General features: G+C 43.2%; 1 protein-coding gene across 1 annotated transcript; it reads left to right on the top strand.

Moving 5' to 3' along the window:
* Nucleotides 1-983: 983 nt before the first annotated feature.
* On the top strand, nucleotides 984-2,150 carry LOC127339847 (uncharacterized). Its single transcript, XM_051365654.1, has one exon. It carries the CDS (start codon nucleotides 984-986, stop codon nucleotides 2,148-2,150), a length of 1,167 nt encoding a protein of 388 aa, XP_051221614.1.
* The last annotated feature ends 22,874 nt before the right edge of the window (nucleotides 2,151-25,024 follow it).

Below are 25,024 nucleotides of genomic sequence, written 5' to 3'. Positions count from 1 at the left end.
TTGGAGAATAGATCGGAAGGAATATCAAATTCTACATCGATGATATCGTGGTCAAGACCAAGCACGCTGCCACTCTTATCGACAATCTGCGAGAAACCTTCGACAATCTCGACAGGTACAAAATCAAGCTAAACCCGAAGAAATGTTTCTTCGGGGTGCCGGGAGGACAAGTACTCGGGTACTTCATCTCAGCCAGAGGGATAGAGGCCAACCCTTTGAAGATCAAAGCTATTCTCGATATGGAGCCACCAAAGAATTTGCACCAAGTGCGGCAATTGGCAGGACGGCTAGCAGCGCTCAGCAGATTCATCGCCAAGCTAGGAGAGAAAGCCTTGCCCTTCTATAACTTGATGAAGAAGTCAAAAAAGTTCGAGTGGACAAACGAGGCGCAGGAATATTTCGATAACTTAAAGAAGATCTTATCGACATCTCTAGTACTCGTAACTCCATGAGAAAAGGAAACATTGCTCATGTATATAGCAGCAACGGTGCAAGTCTTCAACAACGTCTTAGTTGTTGAACGAGAGGAGGCAGGAAGAGTTCACGGTGTGCAACGACCCGTTTACTACCTCAGCAAAGTACTCACACCAGCGAAACAAAGATATCCTCATCACCAGAAGTTGGCATATGTGGTATGGAGAACAACTCGTAAGCTACGCCATTATTTCATGGAGCACCCGATTATTGTGGTAAGCGAAGCACCATTGAAGAATATACTTACCAACCTAGAAGCTACGGATCGAGTATCTCAATGGGCCATCGAGATAGCACCACACGACATAACCTACATCAATCGAATGGCAATCAAGTCTCAAGTCCTCCCAGATTTCGTGGCAGACTGGATTCAGTCGCAAACTTCAGCAGCACCCGACATGTCTGGTTCATGGACGATGTACTTTGATGGATCGAAGCGGAGTACAGGTGCAGGCGCAGGAGTTATATTGATATCACCATAAGGAGACAAGATGAAGTATATCTTACGCATGAACTTCCCCCTGCCGACAAATAATGAAGCAGAATATGAGGCACTATTGCATGGAATGAGGATGGCAAAAGCATGTGGAGCAACACGCCTGGAAATTTACGGAGATTCGAATCTGGTGGTGCAGCAGTCGATGAATTTATGCGACGCAGTCAACAATAATATGATTGCCTACCGTCAATTATACCAGAATATGGAAGCCAAATTTGAAGGGTGCGAACTCAAACACATCGGCAGAGTCAGCAATGAGGAAGCAGATGCCCTGGAAAACATTGGATCCATGTGCTCCCCTATTCCAGACGGAGTATTTTACGAAGTTATTGCTCAGCTATCGATCAAGGAGAAAGCATTGGCACCTCCAAAATTATTGGCTGACGATTCAGAAGCAAGACTGCAGCAAACTGCCGAAGGATCTCCATCACAATTGACAGAGCATGTCCTCCTCCTCGAACCACTGTGGACCAAGCCTTTCTTAGCATACCTAATAGATCAGCGATTACCAGAAGATCCAGTGGAAGCCAGGCGAATTGTGAGACGATCAAAAGCCTTCACCATAGTAAACGGAGAACTCTACAAGCATAGTATCTCTGGTATCTTTCAAAGGTGCATTGCCATCGACGATGGAAAGGCTCTGCTGCGCGAGATACATGAAGGAACTTGTGGTCACCATGCAGGCTGTAGGGCCCTTGTGGCAGAAGCTTTTAGAGTAGGATTTTACTGGCCGACGGCAGCTTCGGATGCTCGAGACCTGGTATGGAAGTGCGACCCTTGTCAGCGTTTTGCACCAAAACCGCACGCTCCTACAACAGATCTGATGACCATACCTCTCGCTTGGCCCTTCGCGCAATGGGGACTTGACCAAGTTGGACCACTGCCAAGATCATCGCCTGGGGGTCATACGTATCTACTGGTTGCAGTCAACAAGTTTACCAAATGGATCGAGGCCGTACCTATCAAAAATCAAAAAGCCGAAACCGCCGTCCAGTTCTTCAAGGGAATAACTTGTCGCTTCGGCATGCCTCACAGCATCGTTACAGACAATGGAAGTAACTTTGACTCCAAAAAGTTCTGGAAATTTTGCGACGACGGTGGTATCAGACTAAAATTTGCCTCAGTGGCACATTCTCAAACCAATGGTCAAGTCGAAAGGATCAATGGCCTAATATGAGATGGCCTCAAAAAGCGCCTCACGGGTGCAGCTGGAGCTTGGGTCGAAGAATTGTCATCTGTACTCTGGAGTTTGCGTACTACACCCAACATATCGACTCAATATACTCCATTCTTTTTGGTCTACGGAGCCGAAGCAGTTTTGCCAGCCGACGTTTGATTCGAAGCCCCTCGGGTAACTGCGTATACGGAAGCAACTTCCAACAAAGCGTTGCAAGATGTCATGGACCTCCTTGACGAAGCTCGGGACATCGCCTTGGCAAGAACAACAGTGTATCAGCAGGCGTTAAGAAACTACCACAGTCGACGAGTATGCAGTCGAAGCTTGAGCGTTGGAGATATGGTACTGTGACTAAAACAAGAAAGACCTCTGAAGCTCGAATCTCCATGGGAAGGACTGTTCATCATCACTAAAGTGATACCAGGGGGAGCTTATCGACTCAAGAATCCAGCATCGGGTGAAGCCGTTGAAAATCCCTGGAATGTCTTACATTTGCGACGATTCTACGCATAGGATACAACTATCCTCTACTTGTTATATGGCAGCTCCTCAGCTTGTCTTATATTATGAATAAAATTTCTGATTGGGTTTCCACCCCTATTGTTTCAGGCATTACTACTCGAACAACTGTTCGAACCCAACGTTATTGGCTCTTACTCCCATCGGGAGCTTTGGCCAAAAAGACGTCCTTACAATATCACTAACCAATACTCCCATCGGGAGCGCTGGTTCCTGATACGCAAACAATCCATCAAGCGTCGAGAAAATACGCGAGTGATGCAGTCGATGGGCATACTATTACAAACAAGGCTCAAACTGGTGCACCATGTAACGAAGCCAAGCGCCTAAATCCCTCGTTTAATCGATGGGTGTCGCTCTTACAGAACTTACGTACATCAACTCCGCAATAAACTTGCAATTACAATGGAGTCATCGGGTGAGCAGGCTGACTTGATCACTCAGCCGCCCTCGACAAAGAATTATTAATTGAATTAGCAAATTCACCAAAAGTACACGGTGTATAAAACACACGTTAAGTTACATACGGGATTACCCCTTGTAAATACAAGGTCATTACATATATATGTGCGCATAACTTTATGTCAGGTTTCCTTGGTCTTCTCGGGCCTTCAGATCCCTCTCAATGTCTGTTTCCATCCGAGAGATGATAACATATGCGGGATTTCTGGCAATGTCATAATATTGGTCTAATCTCCTACTGGTATTCGCTATGGCCTCCAAATCTAAGGTCGGGTGACATGCTAAAACTGAAGCAAGAGCAAGTTTGGCGCCGGCCAGGAGTTCCTTCCGCACCAACAGTCGAATCCTCTCTGGAGTCTTGAATCGGGTAAACAGAGCAGATAAAGTCTCGGGTGCTTGGTCTAAAGGAAACAAGGTCCTCCATACCACCGAGAGATGAGCATGATACTTGTCAAAGTAATAATGCACCTTCTCTGGTCGATGCTCAAATTTGGCCATGACAACAGCCTTCGGTCGATGGGACTACAATTCATGCTTCGGGTGCACAACATTGGTCATCGCCTCGATCTTTTCGTGGATCCTTTTGTTTTCTTCAGTCGAATCAGAAGCCACGACTGTTGAGAAGCAAAAATCAGTCAAGGGGTATTCAAGTTTCAATACAAATCGAAAGGTGGACATACACTTACAGCTCAAGCTTTCAATAGCAATATGGAGACGATCAAGAGCATGTTGTTCAATCGCGGTAGCAATCTCGTTTTTTTTTCTCTTTACCAATGCCGCCATCGCATGAAGGGTGACTATGTCTTTGTTTAGCCGGGTGATACGTCTCCAACGTATCTATAATTTCCGATGTTCCATGCTTGTTTTATGACAATACCAACATGTTTTGTTCACACTTTATATCATTTTCATGCATTTTCCGGAACTAACCTATTAACAAGATGCCACAGTGCCAGTTCCTGTTTTCTGCTGTTTTTGGTTCCAGAAAGGCTGTTCGGGCAATATTCTCGGAATTGGACGAAATCAACGCCAAACCTCCTATTTTTCCCGGAAGCGTCCAGAACACCGAAGAAGAGTCGGAGAGGGGCCAGGGGGCCACCACACCACATGGCGGCGCGGGCCAGGCCTAGGCCGCGCCGGCCTAGGGTGTGGCGCCCCCAGGTGCCCCCCTGCGCCGCCTCTTCGCCTATAAAAGCCCTTTCGACCTAAAAACGCAGTACCAATTGACGAAACTCCAGAAAGACTCCAGGGGCGCCGCCGCCATCGCGAAACTCCAATTCGGGGGACAGAAGTCGCTGTTCCGGCACCCTGCCGGGACGGGGAATTGCCCCCGGAGCCGTCTTCACCGCCATCTTCACCGCCATCGCTGCCTCCATGATGAGGAGGGAGTAATCCACCCCCGAGGCTGAGGGCTTCGCTGTAGCTATGTGGTTCATCTCTCTCCCATGTACCTCAATACAATAATCTCATGAGCTGCTTTACATGATTGAGATTCATATGAGTTTGTATCACAATTTATCTATGTGCTACTCTAGCAAAGTTATTAAAGTAGTTCTATTCCTCCTGCACGTGTGTAAAGGTGACAGTGTGTGCACCGTGTTAGTACTTGGTTTATGCTATGATCATGATCTCTTGTAGATTGCGAAGTTAACTATTGCTATGATAATATTGATGTGATCTATTCCTCCTACATATGCATGAAGGTGACAGTGTGCATGCTATGTTAGTACTTGGTTTAGTCTTTTGATCTATCTTACACTATAAGGTTACTAAAACATGAACAGTATTGTGGAGCTTGTTAACTCCGGCATTGAGGGTTCGTGTAATCCTACGCAATGTGTTCATCATCCAACAAAAGTGTAGAGTATGCATTTATCTATTCTGTTATGTGATCAATGTTGAGAGTGTCCACTAGTGAAAGTGTAATCCCTAGGCCTTGTTCCTAAATACCGCGTTACTACACGCTTGTTTACTGTTTTACTGCGTTACTACTGCTGCAATACTACCACCATCAACTACACACCAGCAAGCTATTTTCTGGCACCGTTACTACTGCTCATATATATTCATACCACCTGTATTTCACTATCTCTTCGCCGAACTAGTGCACCTATTAGGTGTGTTGGGGACACAAGAGACTTCTTGCTTTGTGGTTGCAGTGGTTGCATGAGAGGGATATCTTTGACCTCTTCCTCCCTGAGTTCGATAAACCTTGGGTGATCCACTTAAGGGAAAACTTGCTGCTGTTCTACAAACCTCTGCTCTTGGAGGCCCAACACTGTCTACAGGAAAGGAGGGGGAACGTAGACATCAAGCACTTTTCTCTGGCGCCGTTGCCGGGGAGGAAAGGTAATAGGAACTCATACTTCGGTTCCTGGTCTGGTACTTTTCTGGCGCCATTGTGTTTGTGCTCGAAGCTATGTCCTTGAGATCCTGCAATTGCATCTTTTTGTTTCTTGTTTACACTAGTTAGGCATAATGGAAAACAACAAAAAAATTGGTGAGCTTTTTAGTCTTTTTCCTGATTTAGAATTGTTTGATGCAAAAATTAAAAAACCTATGGAACCTTATTTGCATGCTAGTAGTGATGTTATTAGTATGAATGCAATTACTGCTAATGCTATGGAGACGTCTAAGCTTGGGGAAGCTAGTTTTTGTGATCTTATTAGCTTCCCATCTTTAGGGGACAAAATTTGTTACGATAATGCTTTATCTCCCATATGCGATAACTCTAATGATGCTTCGATATTTTGAATCCACCTGCTGAAAGTATTCAAGTATAAAATACCTATGAAAATTATTGAACGTGTTATGGACAACCACTATAAAGGGGATGGAACTGTCCATCCTAGAGATCATTTACTTGTTTTTGCACGAATAAAGCGGGTTATTCCACTGTGCAGGTATCTCTATGGATGAAGTGAAGAAGAAGCTATTCTCCGTTTCATTGCCTGGTAAAGCGGCACATTGGTATAAATTGTTGGAGAATAGACATTCTCTTGGTTGGGAGGAAATTGCATCTCTCTTTTATTCTAAATTTTATCCTCCTCGTGAAGTGCATATTGATAGGAATTATATTTATAACTTTTATCCTCGTGATGGAGAGAGTATTTCTCAAGCGTGGGGGAGATTGAAGTCACTAATGCTCAAATGTCCGATTCATGAGCTCCCCCGTAATGTTATTGTTAATAATTTTTATGCGAGGCTTTCAGGACAACACAAGGACTATCTGGACGCGTGTTCGGAAGGATCTTTCACAAGCAAAGAGGTTGAAGCTAGGTGGGATCTTCTTGATCGGATTGAGGACAACGCTGAAGGATGGGAGAACGACAAAGGTAAAGAGTCGTATAAATTATGATTATGAATGCATTGAAGCTTTTATGGATACCGATAAATTTCGAAATATGAGTGCTACTTATGGTCTTGACTCTCAAGTTGCTGCAAATCTTTATAAAGCCTTTGCTTCTCATTTTGAATTGCCTAAAAATAATTTTGATAAGTATCATGAACCTTTTAAAGAGGCTTGCATGAAGAATGAAATTGTTGTTAATTATTGCAATAAGCATGCTCAAACTCCTAAAAATGCTATTTCTTATAAGCATGTTAATTTTTGTGGAATGCATAGGCCTTGCGGAATTAATCAAGTCAAAGATGAATATTGCATCCATCATATTAATGAAAAAACTAGAAAGTGGTTTAGGGCTCTAGATGATCTTGGTAAAAAAGTTTGTGCCCTCTATCCTTTTATTTGTGAAGTTTGCCATGAAGTGGGTCATTTTAATTTTCAATGCTCCCCCAATGATAATTTGAACCCAATGAGTGCTGCAAATTTGTATTGTGATGATGAAATTACTCCTAATCAGCATGATGAACTTACTTTATTTTTGGGGTGTGAAGAACTGTCGAGAAAAATCTCTTTGTTACATATGAGTGATCTTGATATTGATGATGTCCTGCATGGGTGTTTTTCTTATTGCATTGATAATAGCCATACAAATACTTACATACAAAATATTTTAGAAGATGACACCTTGCCAAAATATGATAGGACCGTTGTGTGTTTTCAACTAATTAATGAAAAGGAGGGATCCTCCCAAGTTTCTTCTATTGTTTCTGAAAGTAAATCAGGTTATGCGGACGAGCCACCCTTCAAGCCTCTTCCTCCTAAAGAAGGGAACGAGGAGAAGGAAGAGAAGAAGAAGAAGAAGGAACGAAGAAGAAGAAGAAGAAGAAGAAGGAGAATAAAAAGAAAGAGGTAACGGCGTATCCTCGTGAATGAGATAACGCTAGGTAACCGTAAGTATGTTGCTCCTAATGATTATTGTGATAATGAATCTGAATACGATGATCTTCCTATGCCCTTTACATACATTAGCAATCATGATTTGAATGAACACACTACTTTTGATATTGCAAATCTCTGGGAAACTAATTCTGAAAATGATGATAATAATTGCCATAGTGTCAAGCTATCCATGCTTCCTCCCATAATAATATAGAAAGCTGTAAGCTTGGGGAAGAGGTGTTTGAAAATCCTTTTGCTACTGATCATTATGTGTTTGATACATCTCCTTCTAATAACAATGATGGTATGGTTATAGATAAACCGACTGTGAAAGATAACTATTCTATTTCTTATGATGACATCATGCCTCCGATCTTTGATGATTATTATAAAGAATGCTATGATATAGGTTATAATTATCCTTATGAAACTTGTCATAGTCATGATTGGATTACCAAAAACAATTCTTTTAATATGCAACTTGTTTACCATGTTCAAATTCTTGATAATAATCTTGCTCCAATTACTAATAATGAGAATAACTCTTCTTATGCCAAAATTAATGATACTTCTATGCATATGAACCATGATAAGAATGTTTTAAGTGATGGGTATATTGTGGATTTCATCAATGATGCTACTGAAAGTTATTATGAGAGAGGGAAATATGGTTATATGCATCTTAATAATATTAAGTTTCCCTCTTTATGTTGAGAATCTTGAAGTTACTCGTGTTTTATCCTCTTATGCTTGTCACTTTGTTCTTCATGAATTCATTTGTGTACAAGATTCCTCTTCATAGGAAGCATGTTAGACTTAAATTTGTTTTGAATTTGCCTCTTGAAGCTCTCTTTTGCTTCAAATACTATTTCCGCGAATGGATTATTAAAACTACGAGCCCATCTTAATGGCTATAAAGAAAGAACTTCTTGGGAGATAACCCATGTGTTATTTTGCTACAGTACTTTGTTTTATATTTGTGTCTTGGAAGTTGTTTACTACTGTAGCAACCTCTCCTTATCTTAGTTTTGTGTTTTGTTGTGCCAAGTAAAGCCGTTGATAGAAAAGTAAGTACTAGATTTGGATTACTGCACAGTTCCAGATTTCTTTGCTGTCACGAATCTGGGTCCACCTCCCTGTAGGTAGCTCAGAAAATTAAGCCAATTTACGTGCATGATCCTCAGATATGTACGCAACTTTCATTCAATTTGAGCATTTTCATTTGAGCAAGTCTGGTGCCATTTTAAAATTCGTCAATACGAACTGTTCTGTTTTGACAGATTCTGCCTTTTATTTCGCATTGCCTCTTTTGCTATGTTGGATGAATTTCTTTGATCCACTAATGTCCAGTAGCATTATGCAATGTCCAGAAGTGTTAAGAATGATTGTGTCACCTCTGAATATGTTAATTTTTATTGTGCACTAACCCTCTAATGAGTTGTTTCGAGTTTGATGTGGAGGAAGTTTTCAAGGGTCAAGAAAGGAGGATGATATACTATGATCAAGAAGAGTGAAAGCTCTAAGCTTGGGGATGCCCCGGTAGTTCATCCCTGCATATTTCAAGAAGACTCAAGCGTCTAAGCTTGGGGATGCCCAAGGCATCCCCTTCTTCATCGACAAATTATCAGGTTCCTTCTCTTGAAACTATATTTTTATTCGGTCACATCTTATGTGCTTTACTTGGAGCGTCTGTATGCTTTTGTTTTTGTTTGTGTTTGAATAAATGCTTGTGTGGGAGAGAGACACGCTCCGCTGGTTCGTATGAACACATGTGTTCTTAGCTCATAATATTCATGGCGAAGGTTGAAACTGCTTCGTTAAATTATTATATGGTTGGAATTGGAAAATGCTACATGTAGAAATTGGTGTGATGTCTTGAATAATGTGATACTTGGCAATTGTTGTGCTCTTGTTTAAGCTCTTGCATCGTATACCTTGCACCCATTAGTGAGGAAATACATAGAGCTTGTTAAAATTTGGGTTTGCATGAGTGGTTTCTCTAGAGTCTAGATATTTTCTAGTAAGATGTTTGAACAACAAGGAAGACGATGTATAGTTTTATAATGCTTGTAATATGTCTTTTATGTGAGTTTTGCTGTACTAGTTCGTGCTTGTGTTTGCTTCAAACAACCTTGCTAGCCTAAACCTTGTATCGAGAGGGAATACTTCTCATGCATCCAAATCCTTGAGCCAAACAACACTATGCCATTTGTGTCCACCATACCTACCTACTACATGGTATTTTCCGCCATTCCAAAGTAAATTGCTTGAGTGCTACCTTTAAAATTCCATCATTCACCTTTGCAATATATAGCTCATGGGACAAATAGCTTAAAAACTATTGTGGTATTGAATATGTAATTATGCACTTTATCTCTTATTAAGTTGCTTGTTGTGCGATAACCATGTTCACTGGGGACGCCATCAACTATTCATTGTTGAATTTCATGTGAGTTGCTATGCATGTCCGTCTTGTCTGAAGTAAGAGAGATCTACTACCCTATGGTTAAGCATGCATATTGTTAGAGAAGAACATTGGGCCGCTAACTAAAGCCATGATCCATGGTGGAAGTTTCAGTTTTGGACATATATCCTCAATCTCATATGAGAAAATTATTAATTGTTGTTACATGCTTATGCATAAAAGAGGAGTCCATTATCTGTTGTCTATGTTGTCCCGGTATGGATGTCTAAGTTGAGAATAATCAATAGCGAGAAATCCAATGCGAGCTTTCTCCTTAGACCTTTGTACAAAGTGCGGCATAGAGGTACCCCTTTGTGACACTTGGTTAAAACATGTGCATTGTGATGATCCGGTAGTCCAAGCTAATTAGGACAAGGTGCGGGCACTATTAGTATACTATGCATGAGGCTTGCAACTTGTAAGATATAATTTACATGATACATATGCTTTATTACTACCGTTGACAAAATTGTTTCATGTTTTCAAAATAAAAGCTCTAGCACAAATATAGCAATCGATGCTTTCCTCTTTGAAGGACCATTCTTTTACTTTTATTGTTGAGTCAGTTCACCTATCTTTCTCCACCTCAAGAAGCAAACATTTGTGTGAACTGTGCATTGATCCTTATATACTTGCTTATTGCATTTGTTATATTGCTTTGCATTGACAACTATCCATGAGATATACATGTTACAAGTTGAAAGCAACCGCTGAAACTTAATCTTCCATTGTGTTGCTTCAATGTCTCTACTATGAATTTATTGCTTTATGAGTAACTCTTATGCAAGACTTATTGATGCTTGTCTCGAAAGTACTATTCATGAAAAGTCTTTGCTATATGATTCACTTGTTTACTCATTGCATTTACATTGTTTCGAATCGCTGCATTCATCTCATATGCTTTACAATGGTATGATTAAGATTACGTTGGTAGCATGTCACCTCTGTAATTGGCGTTTATCGTTTACCTACTCGAGGACGAGTAGGAACTAAGCTTAGGGATGCCGATACGTCTCCAACGTATCTATAATTTCCGATGTTCCATGCTTGTTTTATGACAATACCAACATGTTTTGTTCACACTGTATATCATTTTCTTGCATTTTCCGGAACTAACCTATTAACAAGATGCCACAGTGCCAGTTCTGTTTTCTGCTGTTTTTGGTTCCAGAAAGGCTGTTCGGGCAATATTCTCTAATTGGACGAAATCAACGCCAAACCTCCTATTTTTCCCTAAGCGTCGTAACACCGAAGAAGAGTCGGAGAGGGGCCAGGGCCACCACACCACATGGCGGCGCGGGCCAGGCCTAGGCCGCGCCGGCCTAGGGTGTGGCGCCCCCTGTGCGCCTGCGCCGCCTCTTCGCCTATAAAAGCCCTTTCGACCTAAAAACGCAGTACCAATTGACGAAACTCCGTAAAGACTCCAGGGCGCCGCCGCCATCGCGAAACTCCAATTCGGGGACGAAGTCGCTGTTCCGGCACTGCCGGGACGGGGAATTGCCCCCGGAGCCGTCTTCACCGCCATCTTCACCGCCATCGCTGCCTCCATGATGAGGAGGGAGTAATCCACCCCCGAGGCTGAGGGCTTCGCTGTAGCTATGTGGTTCATCTCTCTCCCATGTACCTCAATACAATAATCTCATGAGCTGCTTTACATGATTGAGATTCATATGAGTTTGTATCACAATTTATCTATGTGCTACTCTAGCAAAGTTATTAAAGTAGTTCTATTCCTCCTGCACGTGTGTAAAGGTGACAGTGTGTGCACCGTGTTAGTACTTGGTTTATGCTATGATCATGATCTCTTGTAGATTGCGAAGTTAACTATTGCTATGATAATATTGATGTGATCTATTCCTCCTACATATGCATGAAGGTGACAGTGTGCATGCTATGTTAGTACTTGGTTTAGTCTTTTGATCTATCTTACACTATAAGGTTACTAAAACATGAACAGTATTGTGGAGCTTGTTAACTCCGGCATTGAGGGTTCGTGTAATCCTACGCAATGTGTTCATCATCCAACAAAAGTGTAGAGTATGCATTTATCTATTCTATTATGTGATCAATGTTGAGAGTGTCCACTAGTGAAAGTGTAATCCCTAGGCCTTGTTCCTAAATACTGCGTTACTACTGCTTGTTTACTGTTTTACTGTGTTACTACTGCTGCAATACTACCACCATCAACTACACGCCAGCAAGCTATTTTCTGGCACCGTTGCTACTGCTCATATATGTTCATACCACCTGTATTTCACTATCTCTTCGCCGAACTAGTGCACCTATTAGGTGTGTTGGGGACACAAGAGACTTCTTGCTTTGTGGTTGCAGGGTTGCATGAGAGGGATATCTTTGACCTCTTCCTCCCTGAGTTTGATAAACCTTGGGTGATCCACTTAAGGGAAAACTTGCTGCTGTTCTACAAACCTCTGCTCTTGGAGGCCCAACACTGTCTACAGGAAAGGAGGGGGAACGTAGACATCACCGGGTTATTTGGTCACGCAAACGACGAACAAGATCAGATTCATCGTTAGTCGAAGAACTCAAAGAGGGTTCGACACGAGAAGAAGTTGGAAGAATCTGCAGCACAACTCTGAGTTCAAAAAAGCATTGATAAGAACTCCCATCGGGAGCGCTACACATATATTACATTCAAAAGATTGTTGACACTGGCAACAAAGCTAGTATAAAACAGTCTAATCAGGCGCGGCTTCAGTCTAAATATAACATGAGTCTAATCAGGGAAGAGCTGATGATGAGCCAGTAGCAGCTTCAGGCGCGGCTTTAGTCTTCGCTTCATCAACCAACTTGAGAAGATGATTGGCGCATTTCACTGCCGATTGTTTGTAGGGATCAAGATTGACTAGGCAATTATTCTCGTCTACAGGCAACGCCTTGGATAACTTATCTAGTTCGAAGCCTAGCCCATGACCCATCAGCAGTTGAAATGTAAGGACTGCTCCGAACAAACGGGGGCCCCGCTTTAGTACCTCTATAGGCTCAGAAGGGTCGATGGAGAAAGCATCTGTCATCTCGCCAAGAGTCTTGTCTTGCTTTATCTTCGGGAATATCATCGAGAACAACCTCGACAGTGCTCCCTTGGTCTTTTTCAGCAGATCAAGAACTTGGATATTGGCGTCAGTGGCGAGCAAGAGTGCGTCAGACATCGAGTCCTCTCGAAGCTTGCGTGCTCGATTGATAGGCACATCGGCAGCACCTGAAAAATGGCGAATAAGCAATATGGAGGACAATATCGCGGAAATAACTTGCACTTAAATACGAGGGAACTTACTAAGCAAGTTCGTGATATACTCGCGGAGGGCGCCTTCCTTTTTGTTGGCAGCGACAACAGCCTCGCGTCTGGCATCATGCTCATCCTTCATCTTCTGCTTCAGCTTCTTCAGTTCATCTTTCAACAAGATGTTTTCATTTTGGGCTTCAGCTGTGAGCTTGTTAGCCTCCAAAACTTGGTCAGCCGAAATTTTGATGGTCTTCTGAAGCTGATGTAACATCCCTGTTTTAATAAAACCTAATTAGGGTTGTTTGTGCATCATGGCATCCACATAATTTTCCTAAGAAAATTGCATCAAGGAAGAATTTGAAAACCCTAAGTGTTGTTTGAATCCCTCTCTTATTCAAATTCTCTCGAATTGCTTCAATTGTTCAAACTAAAACCTACCTTGCACTTCCCTATTAAGAAGTCCATGGATATTTTCATATGTTCGGAAAAGTTTGAAACTTCAAACAGATTTCAAATTTGCAAAAGAATTTTGGAAACAAAATGAAAACAAAATTCAGAAAAAGAGAGAAGAGGAACCCCTCTATTTTTGGGCTCAGCCCAATCCTTTCCCTCCTCTCTCCAGCGCCAGCAGCCCAGCAGGCCGGCCCAACTGCCACCTCTTTTAGCCCACCAAATCCCCCAGGGGGTTATGTGAAAAATTCCATTTCATCCTCAACCTCCCGTTCCAGGAAGCACCTGCGTGTCGCCCGTCGACGTCGTCGCCGGCGCCAAGATGCTCGCCGCCGCTCTTCGCCGCCTATAAGAGCCCCTGCCGCCGCCGCTGGAACCCTAGCGCCCCTTAGTCCCTCTCTTTTTCTCTCTCTCTCGCTCACGAGCTCGCGAAACCCTAACCCGAGCTCACAGCACCCGCCGGCCATCGCCGTCCCCCGCCGCTCCGGCCATCCCCGAGCCCCGACGAGCATGCCATCAGCACCGCCGCGTCCTCCTCCATCTCCTGGCCAAAGGAATCGGCCGGGGATGCCCCCAATCGATGGGGACATCCCCTTCTTCCCCGCGTCCGGTCGCCGGCAACCGGCCCGATGCCGGCGCTTCAGGCCGCCCCGAGCCTCGCCGTCCATCTCCACAGCTTTGTGGTGAGCTCCTCTCCCTCATGGTCTCCTCGGCGCTCCTCCTCTCGTCAGTAGCTCCCGCGACGCGCGCCTCCGCCGGCCGCCGCTGTCTCGTCGCCGGCCCAGCTCCGGCGACCTACTGGTCGCGGCGCCGCCACCTGCCGACTCGCCCCGCCCAGGCGCGTCGAATGAGCCGCTCCGCGCGTCCAGGGGCAGGCTCTAGCTCCGCCTCTGCGTGGTCTCCGGCGAGGTCCGCCGGAGTTGACCACCGGCGTTGACCCCGGTGGGACCCGCCCCTGGTTTTCCTTTTTATTTCTATTATTTTTGGTAAATAAAAATAATATGACAGGTGGGGCCCCTTGACAGGTTTTTATTCTTTTCCTAAATGATTAAATCCATGACAGTGGGTCCAGTCTGTCAGACTTTTAATAATTTCCAGGATTTTCCAGAATTGATTTAAAATGAATAAAACTTGTAAAATTCATAACTTATTCATTTTAAATCATAAAAATATGTATAATATATCAAAATTTTCAGAAAAATGAGATCTACATTTTGGTTACACAATCATGCATTGATAAACAACTTTGAACCCTAGTTGTTTTAGAAGAACATAATCAACCCCTCTGCGGCTCCGGAACTACTAACCCTAGTCCCGTCGAACCTCAATTAAATTGATGATGTATTAGGGTTAACTTCAATACCTAATTAACATGTCATATCATCATTCTTGTATGCGCATTGCATCGATGTCATGTGTTGATTGTTGTTCTACCTTTCCGGTATTTGCTTCTTCGCGATCAATAGAGCAATTGCCCGAGACGATGAAGATCGACAACGACGAAGATCAATACTTGTCCACCGACGAACAAGTCAAGCATGGGATCATCGAAGATCCACATTGGTTTGTCAGGGACAAAGGCAAGCCCTAACCTGGTTCATATATGGTTTCGAAATGCTTTACTTCTGGTTCTTACATATTGCATTCGCTTCAAATATGTTTTATCGGCAGTTGTAGATATCCTATGTGTGCATATTCCATCCTTGTAGCCCAGAGTTACTGATCCACCGCTCCCAGCAAAACTAGGTCTGAGCTTGTTTGCATCACTAGAGCCGTAAATGTGTTATGCTTAGCCATGCTTAGCTGTTGAAGTCTGATCCATCCGGTTGATGAATCAGAGCTACGAATGAACCTAGTTTGACAGGATGACGTGGTAAGATCAGTGATGATGTTAATAAACATGCTAAAGGCTTGGATGGGCCGCCACATGGGGATGTGGTGATTTGACTCGTTCTCGCCGATACTAGGACCTGAGGTTCTCACCTTCGGAACCAAGACTGAGCGTACAACCACACGGGGCCCATGGGAACCCCTTGGCCCGAACTTGCCTAGCTTACCCATGAGTCAATTAGTTTGCGAGTTCCATTTGCCATACGCATGGGGAAAAGGTGGAAAAGGTTTTCAAAGTGCATCATACAGGGCGTGGCCGGGGTGAAGGATGCTGGAGGCATTGAACTGGATCCCCTGCGCACAATGACCGGGACCGCCTCGGAGAATGGCTACCTACGATGACGGAGCTCCCCAGTTAGTTTGACTCATGGGATAGGCGAAGTAAGGGAAAGGTTTTGGTCGACCACCCTCTGCCGGCACGCCAAGGAAGTGTGTACATGACGGCGCTAAGAGTCGGTCGGCGCGTGTGGGTAAAGTTGTACACCCCTGCAGGGTAAATCTTTTTGAAAAGCCGTGTCCACGGTTAAGGACGACTTGGGAAAGGACGTGATGATCATAGACAACTTGAACCTGATCGTAAAACTTGGAATCAATGTGTGAATAAGGATCCCTTCTCGGGGTGTCGAGGGGTGATCCTAGGTAACAGGTTCAGGTGATGATGAAGATTCGGTGGATTCAATATGATGATCAGTAGAGCTAGAGATATCGCTCTCTTATCCCTTTTGAAAATGATCTGAATAGACGAGCTTCTGCTCCCTCTTGTTTTACAAAGGAAAACTGGCTTTCTGCAAAATAAGCTCCACATAAAGCCTCGCATACCAGCTTTGCTAAAAGGTTGTACTAAGTCTTGCTGAGTCCCTGTACTCAGCCTTGCATGCTTTGTTTCAGAGGAAATCCTTCCAACTGATGGTGGCTTCTACCTCGACGTCGACGAGTAGTTCGGAGTTCCTCAGGCGGTAGCCTGAGACTTATGGGCTGGGACGTCGCCTTATGTTATGGCCTCTTAGGCCCTTTGCAGTCTTGTTATCTAGATAACATAATTTGCTTTCCGTTGCTTGTTGAATTGTGGTCAGTGACCTCTGCGTGTAATAAATTTGGATCTTAACTCTGCTAAGAGTTGTAATATATTTGCTTTCAGCCGTAGAGTCACTGTTGTGTTACCGATTCTCACCCCGTAGGCCCTAGAGATCTAGGTTAGGCTTATGCCAGATGTGATATCTGGGTTTGTCTAGCCTACGACCGCCGGGGGTCCCTACAGGTTTTGGTATCAGAGCAGGACTGCTTGTAGGAAAACCTTTTCTATTGGTCGATGTTGAGTCTAGTAGTTGTAAAAACTATTTGAAAGATAAAAGTATTTGCAAAATTCTTATTAGGATTCTTTTTACTCCTTATCTGGTATCGCTCTACTTCAGAGTCACACCTTACCTTGTGTTGATTTGAAAAAGTTTTACCATCTCTTCTAGTCTTTCAAAGCTTAGGTGCCTCAAGGGCAGGTCGTTTCTTAACCAGTTGACTTAGAGTTGAGTTTTCTAGAGTCGTGTGTTCCTTATTCTCTCTTTGTTTTGTTTCAGTCGAGAGATCTTCTTCCATCATGATCTCTTATTTTGTGGGTTCCACATCATTTTGTTCTAGGCTTTAAGGTTTCCTTTTCACCTTGGATGCCTCCTTTCCTTGTTATTGGATACTTCTGAAGCTATCTATGGCTTCTTGAAAATTACCTTGTGATTACTACCTCGTAGTGTCTTTTGTGTCACTCAGATAGTAGTTACTCCTTTCTCCGTATTTTAACCCTTGGACTTGAACCAAAGGTCCCGGATTGTGCTGGGTTCTCTTAGTGTGAATCTCGGTACATGATGCTGACCTTTAACCCAAGATCCATTCCATTGACCCCTGTTGTCCATGGTCAAACCATACATCAGGTTGGCCAACTTCAAATCCACCTAGCCATCAAGTCTTTGGTTGTAGTCGTGATGGAATTGCGGCAATAGAAATTCTTTCCCTACCATTATCTATGGCAGAGGTTCTATAATGGAATCAAATGGATCATGACAAGAGTGCTCTTTGTGAGTCTCACATCTATGTATGTGACTCTGCCACACCTCTCTTGATTGAAGGAGATATGCCCTAGAGGCAATAATAAAGTGGTTATTATTTATATCTTTATGTTTATGATAAATGTTTATATATCATGCTATAATTGTATTAACCGAAACATTAGTACATGTGTGATATGTAGACAACAAGAAGTCCCTAGTATGCCTCTTAAACTAGCTTGTTGATTAATGGATGATTAGTTTCATAATCATGAACATTGGATGTTATTAATAACAAGGTTATATCATTATATGAATGATGTAATGGACACACCCAATTAAGCGTAGCATAAGATCTCGTCATTAAGTTATTTGCTATAAGCTTTCGATACATAGTTACCTAGTCCTTATGACCATGAGATTATGTAAATCACTTATACCGGAAAGGTACTTTGATTACACCAAACACCACTGCGTAAATGGGTGGCTATAAAGGTGGGATTAAGTATCCGGAAAGTATGAGTTGAGGCATATGGATCAACAGTGGGATTTGTCCATCCCGATGACGGATAGATATACTCTGGGCCCTCTCGGTGGAATGTCGTCTAATGTCTTGCAAGCATATGAATGAGTTCATAAGAGACCACATACCATGGTACGAGTAAAGAGTACTTGTCAGGAGACGAGGTTGAACAAGGTATAGAGTGATACCGAAGATCAAACCTCGGACAAGTAAAATATCGCGTGACAAAGGGAATTGGTATTGTATGTGAATGGTTCATTCGATCACTAAAAGTCATCGTTGAATATGTGGGAGCCATTATGGATCTCCAGATCCCGCTATTGGTTATTGGTCGGAGTGAGTACTCAACCATGTCCGCATAGTTCACGAACCGTAGGGTGACACACTTAAAGTTGGATGTTGAAATTGTAGAACTTGAATATGGAATGGAGTTCGAATATTTGTTCGGAGTCCCGGATAAGATCCCGGACATCACGAGGAGTTCCGGAATGGTCCGGAGAATAAGATTCATATATAGGATGTCATTTTATGTGAATTAAAATGTCGCGGAAGGTTCTATGGAAGGTTCTAGAAGGTTCTAGAAAAGTCCGGAAGAAACCACCAAGGAAGGTGGAGTCCACATGGGACTCCACCTCCATGGACGGCCAACCCTAGTGGGGGAGGAGTCCCAAGTGGACTCCCCCTTAGGGGGCCGGCCACCCCCCCATATGGGAGGTGGAACTCCCACCTCTAGTGGGAGTCCTAGCTTGGCTAGGTTTCCCCTCCATATGGAAGGTTTTTGGTTCGGGTCTTATTCGAAGACTTGGAGACCAACTCTTGGGGATCCACCTATATAATGAGGGGCCAAGGGAGGGGGCCGGCCACCCCAAGACCACAAGCTGGCCGCCCCCCTTGAAGTGGCCGGCCACCCCCTCCCAAACCCTAGCCGCCCCCTCTCCTCCATATCTCCCGTGTAGCTTTAGCGAAGCTCCGCCGGAGTTCTCCACCGCCACCGACACCACGCCATCGTGCTGTCGAATTCAAGAGGAGCTACTACTTCCGCTGCCCGCTGGAACGGGAGGTGGACGTCATCTTCATCAACAACCGAGCGTGTGACCGAGTACGGAGGTGCTGCCCGTTCGTGGCGCCGGAACCGATCGTGATCAAGATCTTCTACGCGCTTTTGCAAGCGGCAAGTGAACGTCTACCGCAGCAACAAGAGCCTCCTCTTGTAGGCTTTGGAATCTCTTCAAGGGTGAGACTCGATAAACCCCTCGTTGCTACCGTCTTCTAGATTGCATCTTGGCTTGGATTGCGTGTTCGCGGTAGGAAATTTTTTGTTTTCTATGCAACGTTATCCTACAGTGGTATCAGAGCCGTGTCTATGCATAGATGGTTGCACGAGTAGAACACAATGGTTTTGTGGGCGTTGATGCTCTTGTTATCTTTAGTTTGAGTACTTTGCATCTTTGTGGCATAGTGGGATGAAGCGGCTCGGACTAACTTTACATGACCGCGTTCATGAGACTTGTTCCTCGTTCGACATGCAACTTGTATTTCATAAGAGGCTTTGCGGGTGTCTTTCTCTCCTACTATAGTGAAGATTCAATTTACTCTTCTATTGAAAACATTAGTATCAACGTTGTGGTTCATGTTCGTAGGTAGATTAGATCTCTCTCGAAAACCCTAAACCACGTAAAATATGCAAACCAAATTAGAGACGTCTAACTTGTTTTTGCAGGGTTTGGTGATGTGATATGGCCATAATGTGATGATGAATATGTATGAGATGATCATTATTGTATTGTGGCAACCGGCAGGAGCCTTATGGTTGTCTTTAAATTTCATGTTGAGTAGTATTTCAAAGTAGTTGTAATAGTTGCTACATGGAGGACAATCATGAAGACGGCGCCATTGACCTTGACGGTACGCCGACGATGATCGAGATCATGCCCGAAGATGATGGAGATCATGTCCGTGCTTTGGAGATGAAGATCAAAGGCGCAAAGACAAAAGGGCCATATCATATCACATATGAACTGCATGTGATGTTAATCCTTTTATGCATCTTATTTTGCTTAGATCGCGACGGTAGCATTATAAGATGATCCCTCACTAAAATCTCAAGATAATAAAGTGTTCATCCTTAGTAGCACCGTTACCAAGTCTTGTCGTTTCGAAGCATCTCGTGATGATCGGGTGTGATAGATTCAATAAGTACATACAACGGGTGCAAGACAGTTTTGCACATGCGGATACTAAGGTGGCCTTGACGAGCCTAGCATGTACAGACATGGTCTCGGAACACATGATACCAAAAGGTAGAGCATGAATCATATGGTTGATATGATGAACACTTTGAGTGTTCGCCATTGAAATCACACCTTTTCTCGTGATGATCGGGTTTAGGTGCGGTGGATTTGGTTCGTGTGATCACTAAGACAATGCGAGGGATATTGTTTTGAGTGGGAGTTCACTTAGATTTTTAATTATGTTGAATTAAAATTTGAACTCAATCTGTCATAAACTTAGTCTAAACTTTTGCAAATATATGTTGTAGAGATGGCGTCCCCAATCAATTTTAATCAGTTCCTAGAGAAAGAGAAACTTAAGAGCAACGGTAGCAACTTCACCGACTGGTTCCGTCATGTGAGGATCTTCCTCTCTGGCGGAAATCTGCAATATGTGCTTGATGCACCGCTAGGTGACCCTCCTGCAGAAACTGAAACCGATGAAGTAAAAGCTGTTTACGAGACTCGGAAAATACGGTACTCTCAAGTTCAGTGTGCCATCCTATGCGATGCTGGAATCCGATCTTCAAAAACGTTTTGAGCACCACGATCCTCATGAGTTGATGAAAGAGCTGAAAGCTATTTTTGAGACTCATGCGGCCGTGGAATGCTATGAAGCATCGAAACAATTCTTCAGCTGCATGATGGAAGAAGGCAGCTCCGTTAGTGAGCACATGCTCGCCATGACCGGGCATGCGAAGAAACTCAGTGACTTGGGAATAGTGATTCCTAACAGACTGGGGATTAATCGTGTCCTTCAATCACTGCCACCAAGTTACAATAACTTCGTGATGAACTACAATATGCAGAACATGAACAAGGAGTTACCTGAACTCTTTGGCATGCTAAAAGCTGCTGAGATTGAGATCAAGAAAGAGCACCAAGTGTTGATGGTCAACAAGACCACCAGTTTCAAGAAACAGGGCAAGTCTAAGGGAAAATTCAAGAAGGTTGGCAAGAAAGCTGCCACACTTCCTGTGAAACCTAAGAACGGCCCTAAGCCTGATGCTGAGTGTAATTACTGCAAGGAGAAGGGACACTGGAAGCGTAATTGCTCCAAGTATCTGGCTGATCTGAAGAGCGGCCTTGTCAAGAAGAAGAAAGAAGGTATATCTGATATACATGTTATAGATGTTCATTTCACTGGTTCTCGTTCTAGTACCTGGTTATTTGATACTGGTTCGGTTGCTCATATTTGTAACTCGAAACAGGAACTAAAGAATAAACGACAACTGCTGAAAGATGAAGTGATGATGCGCGTTGGAAACGGATCCAAGGTCAATGTGATCGCAGTCGGCACACTTCCTCTACATCTACCTTCGGGATTAGTTTTAAGCCTAAATAATTGCTATTATGTACCTGCGTTGAGCATGAACATTATATCTGGATCTTGTTTAATGCAAGACGGTTATTCATTCAAGTCTGAGAATAATGGTTGTTCTATTTTTATGAATAATATCTTTTATGGTCGAGCACCACAAAAGAATGGCTTATTTCTGTTAGATCTCGATAGTAGTGATACGCATATACATAACATTGATGCTAAGCGAATTAAATTGAATGATAATTCTACTTATATGTGGCACTGTCGTCTTGGTCATATTGGAGTGAAACGCATGAAGAAACTCCATACTGATGGATTACTTGAATCACTTGACTTTGAGTCACTTGATAGATGCGAAGCATGTCTAATGGGTAAAATGGCTAAGACTCCATTTTCTGGTATGATGGAGCGAGCTACTGACTTATTGGAAATCATACATACCGATGTATGCGGACCAATGAGCGTAGCATCGCGCGGTGGTTATCGTTATGTTCTAACCTTCACAGATGATCTGAGTAGATATGGGTATATCTATTTCATGAAACATAAATCCAAAACTTTCGAGAAGTTTAAGGAATTTCAAAGTGAAGTAGAAAATCAACTTAACAAGAAGATTAAATTTCTACGATCTGATCGTGGAGGTGAATATCTGAGTTATGAGTTTGGCATGCATTTAAAGAAATGCGGAATACTTTCACAATTGACACCGCCGGGAACACCTCAACGTAACGGTGTGTCCGAACGTCGTAATCGAACTCTCTTAGATATGGTTCGTTCTATGATGTCTCTTATTGATTTGCCATTATCATTTTGGAGTTATGCATTAGAGACAGCCGCATTCACTTTAAATAGAGCACCATCAAAATCCGTAGAAACGACACCGTATGAATTATGGTTTAATAAGAAACCTAAGTCACGTTCCTGAAAGTTTGGGGTTGCGAAGCCTATGTAAAGAAGTTACAACCGGACAAGCTAGAACCCAAAGCGGAGAAATGCGTCTTCATAGGATACCCTAAGGAAACTATAGGGTACACTTTCTATCACAGATCCGAAGGCAAAATCTTTGTTGCTAAGAACGGAACCTTTCTTGAGAAAGAATTTCTCACTAAAGAAGTGACTGGAAGAAAAGTAGAACTCGATGAGATTGATGAATCTATACTCGTTGATCGAGTAGCGCAGCATCGGAAGTTGTACCGATCGCCTACACCGGCAACAGAGGAAGCTAATGATAATGATCATGAAACTTGAACGAGGAAACCATCGAACCTCGCAGATCGACAAGGGAACGTACCACTCCTGATTGGTATGATCCTTGTCTAAATGTCATGATTGTGGATAACAATGATGAGGACCCTGCGACGTATGAAGAAGCGATGATGAGCCCAGATTCCAACAAATGGCAAGAAGCCATGAAATCCGAAATGGGATCCATGTATGATAACAAAGTATGGACTTTGGTAGACTTATCTGATAGCCGAAAGGCTGTCGAAAATAAATGGATCTTCAAGAGAAAAACAGATGCTGATGGTAATATTACTGTCTATAAAGCTCGACTTGTCGCAAAGGGTTTCCGACAAATTCAAGGTGTTGACTACGATGAGACTTTCTCACCTGTAGCGAAGCTAAAATCTGTGAGGATTTTGTTAGCAATAGCTGCATTTTTCAATTATGAGATTTGGCAGATGGATGTCAAAACGGCGTTCCTTAATGGAGACATTGAGGAAGAGTTGTATATGGTACAACCCAAAGGTTTTGTCGATCCTAAAAATGCTGATAAAGTATGCAAACTTCAGCATTCAATCTATGGACTGAAGCAAGCATCGAGAAGTTGGAACCGATGCTTTGATAAGGTGATCAAAGACTTCGGGTTTATACAGTGTCATGGAGAGGCCTGTATTTACAAGAAAGTGAGTGGGAGCTCTGTAGCATTCCTGATATTATATGTAGATGACATATTATTAATCGGGAATGATATAGAACTATTAAGCAGTGTTAAAGGTTATTTGAATAATAGTTTTTCAATGAAAGACCTTGGTGAAGCATCATATATATTAGGCATAAAGATCTATAGAGATAGATCAAGACGCCTAATAGGGCTATCACAGAGTACATATCTGGACAAGATTCTAAAGAAGTTTAGAATGGACGAAAGTAAGAAAGGGTTCTTACCTATGTTACCAGGCAAAGTCTTGAGTAAGACTCAAGGACCGGCTACGGCAGAAGAAAGAGAAAGGATGAGTAAAATCCCCTATGCCTCGGCAGTAGGATCTATCATGTATGCCATGCTATGTACTAGACCGGAGATAGCACATGCTGTTAGTTTGACTAGCAGATATCAAAGTGATCCAGAATGGAACACCGGACAATGATCAAGAATATTCTGAAGTACTTGAAAAGAACTAAGGATATGTTTCTTTGTTATGGAGGTGACCAAGAGCTCGTTGTAAATGGTTACACCGATGCAAGTTGGAACACTGATCCTGATGACTCTAAGTCACAATCTGGGTACGTGTTTATATTGAATGGTGCTGCAGAAGTCGGGCAAGCTCGAAGCGGTGCACGGTGGCGAAGTCTTCAACGAGAATCGAGTACATAGCGGCTTCGTAGGCTTCATCAGAAGCGGTATGGATGAAGAGGTTCATTGTAGAGCTCGGTGTGGTTCCTAGTGCATTGGACCCATTAATCATTTACTGTGATAACATGGGTGCCATCGCCAATGCACAAGAGCCAAGGTCACACAAGAGGCTGAAGCATATCAAGCTGCGTTACCACTCGATTCGCGAGTACATCGAAGATGGAGAAGTAAAGATTTGCAAAGTACACACTGATCTGAATGTAGCAGATCCGTTGACTAAAGCTCTCCCTAGGGCAAAGCATGACCAACACCAGAATGCCATGGGTGTTAGGTGATGGCGTGTAACTCACACGTTCGTTGGGAACCCCAAGAGGAAGGTATGATGCGCACAGCAGCAAGTTTTCCCTCAGAAAGAAACCAAGGTTTATCGAACCAGGAGGAGCCAAGAAGCACGTTGAAGGTTGATGGCGGCGGGATGTAGTGCGGCGCAACACCAGGGATTCCGGCGCCAACGTGGAACCTGCACAACACAACCAAAGTACTTTGCCCCAACGAAACAGTGAGGTTGTCAATCTCACCGGCTTGCTGTAACAAAGGATTAACCGTATTGTGTGGAAGATGATTGTTTGCAGAAAACAGTAGAACAAAGATTGCAGTAGATTGAATTTCAGTAAAGAGAATTGGACCGGGGTCCACAGTTCACTAGAGGTGTCTCTCCCATAAAACAAACAGCATGTTGGGTGAACAAATTACAGTTGGGCAATTGACAAATAAAGAGGGCATGACCATGCACATACATATCATGATGAGTATTGTGAGATTTAATTGGGCATTACGA

Source organism: Lolium perenne, chromosome 3 (assembly GCF_019359855.2).
Source record: "Lolium perenne isolate Kyuss_39 chromosome 3, Kyuss_2.0, whole genome shotgun sequence".
Taxonomy (NCBI): Eukaryota; Viridiplantae; Streptophyta; class Magnoliopsida; order Poales; family Poaceae; genus Lolium; species Lolium perenne.
The sequence above is the reverse complement of the archived record's forward strand: the minus strand, read 5'-3'. Positions and strand labels throughout refer to the sequence as shown.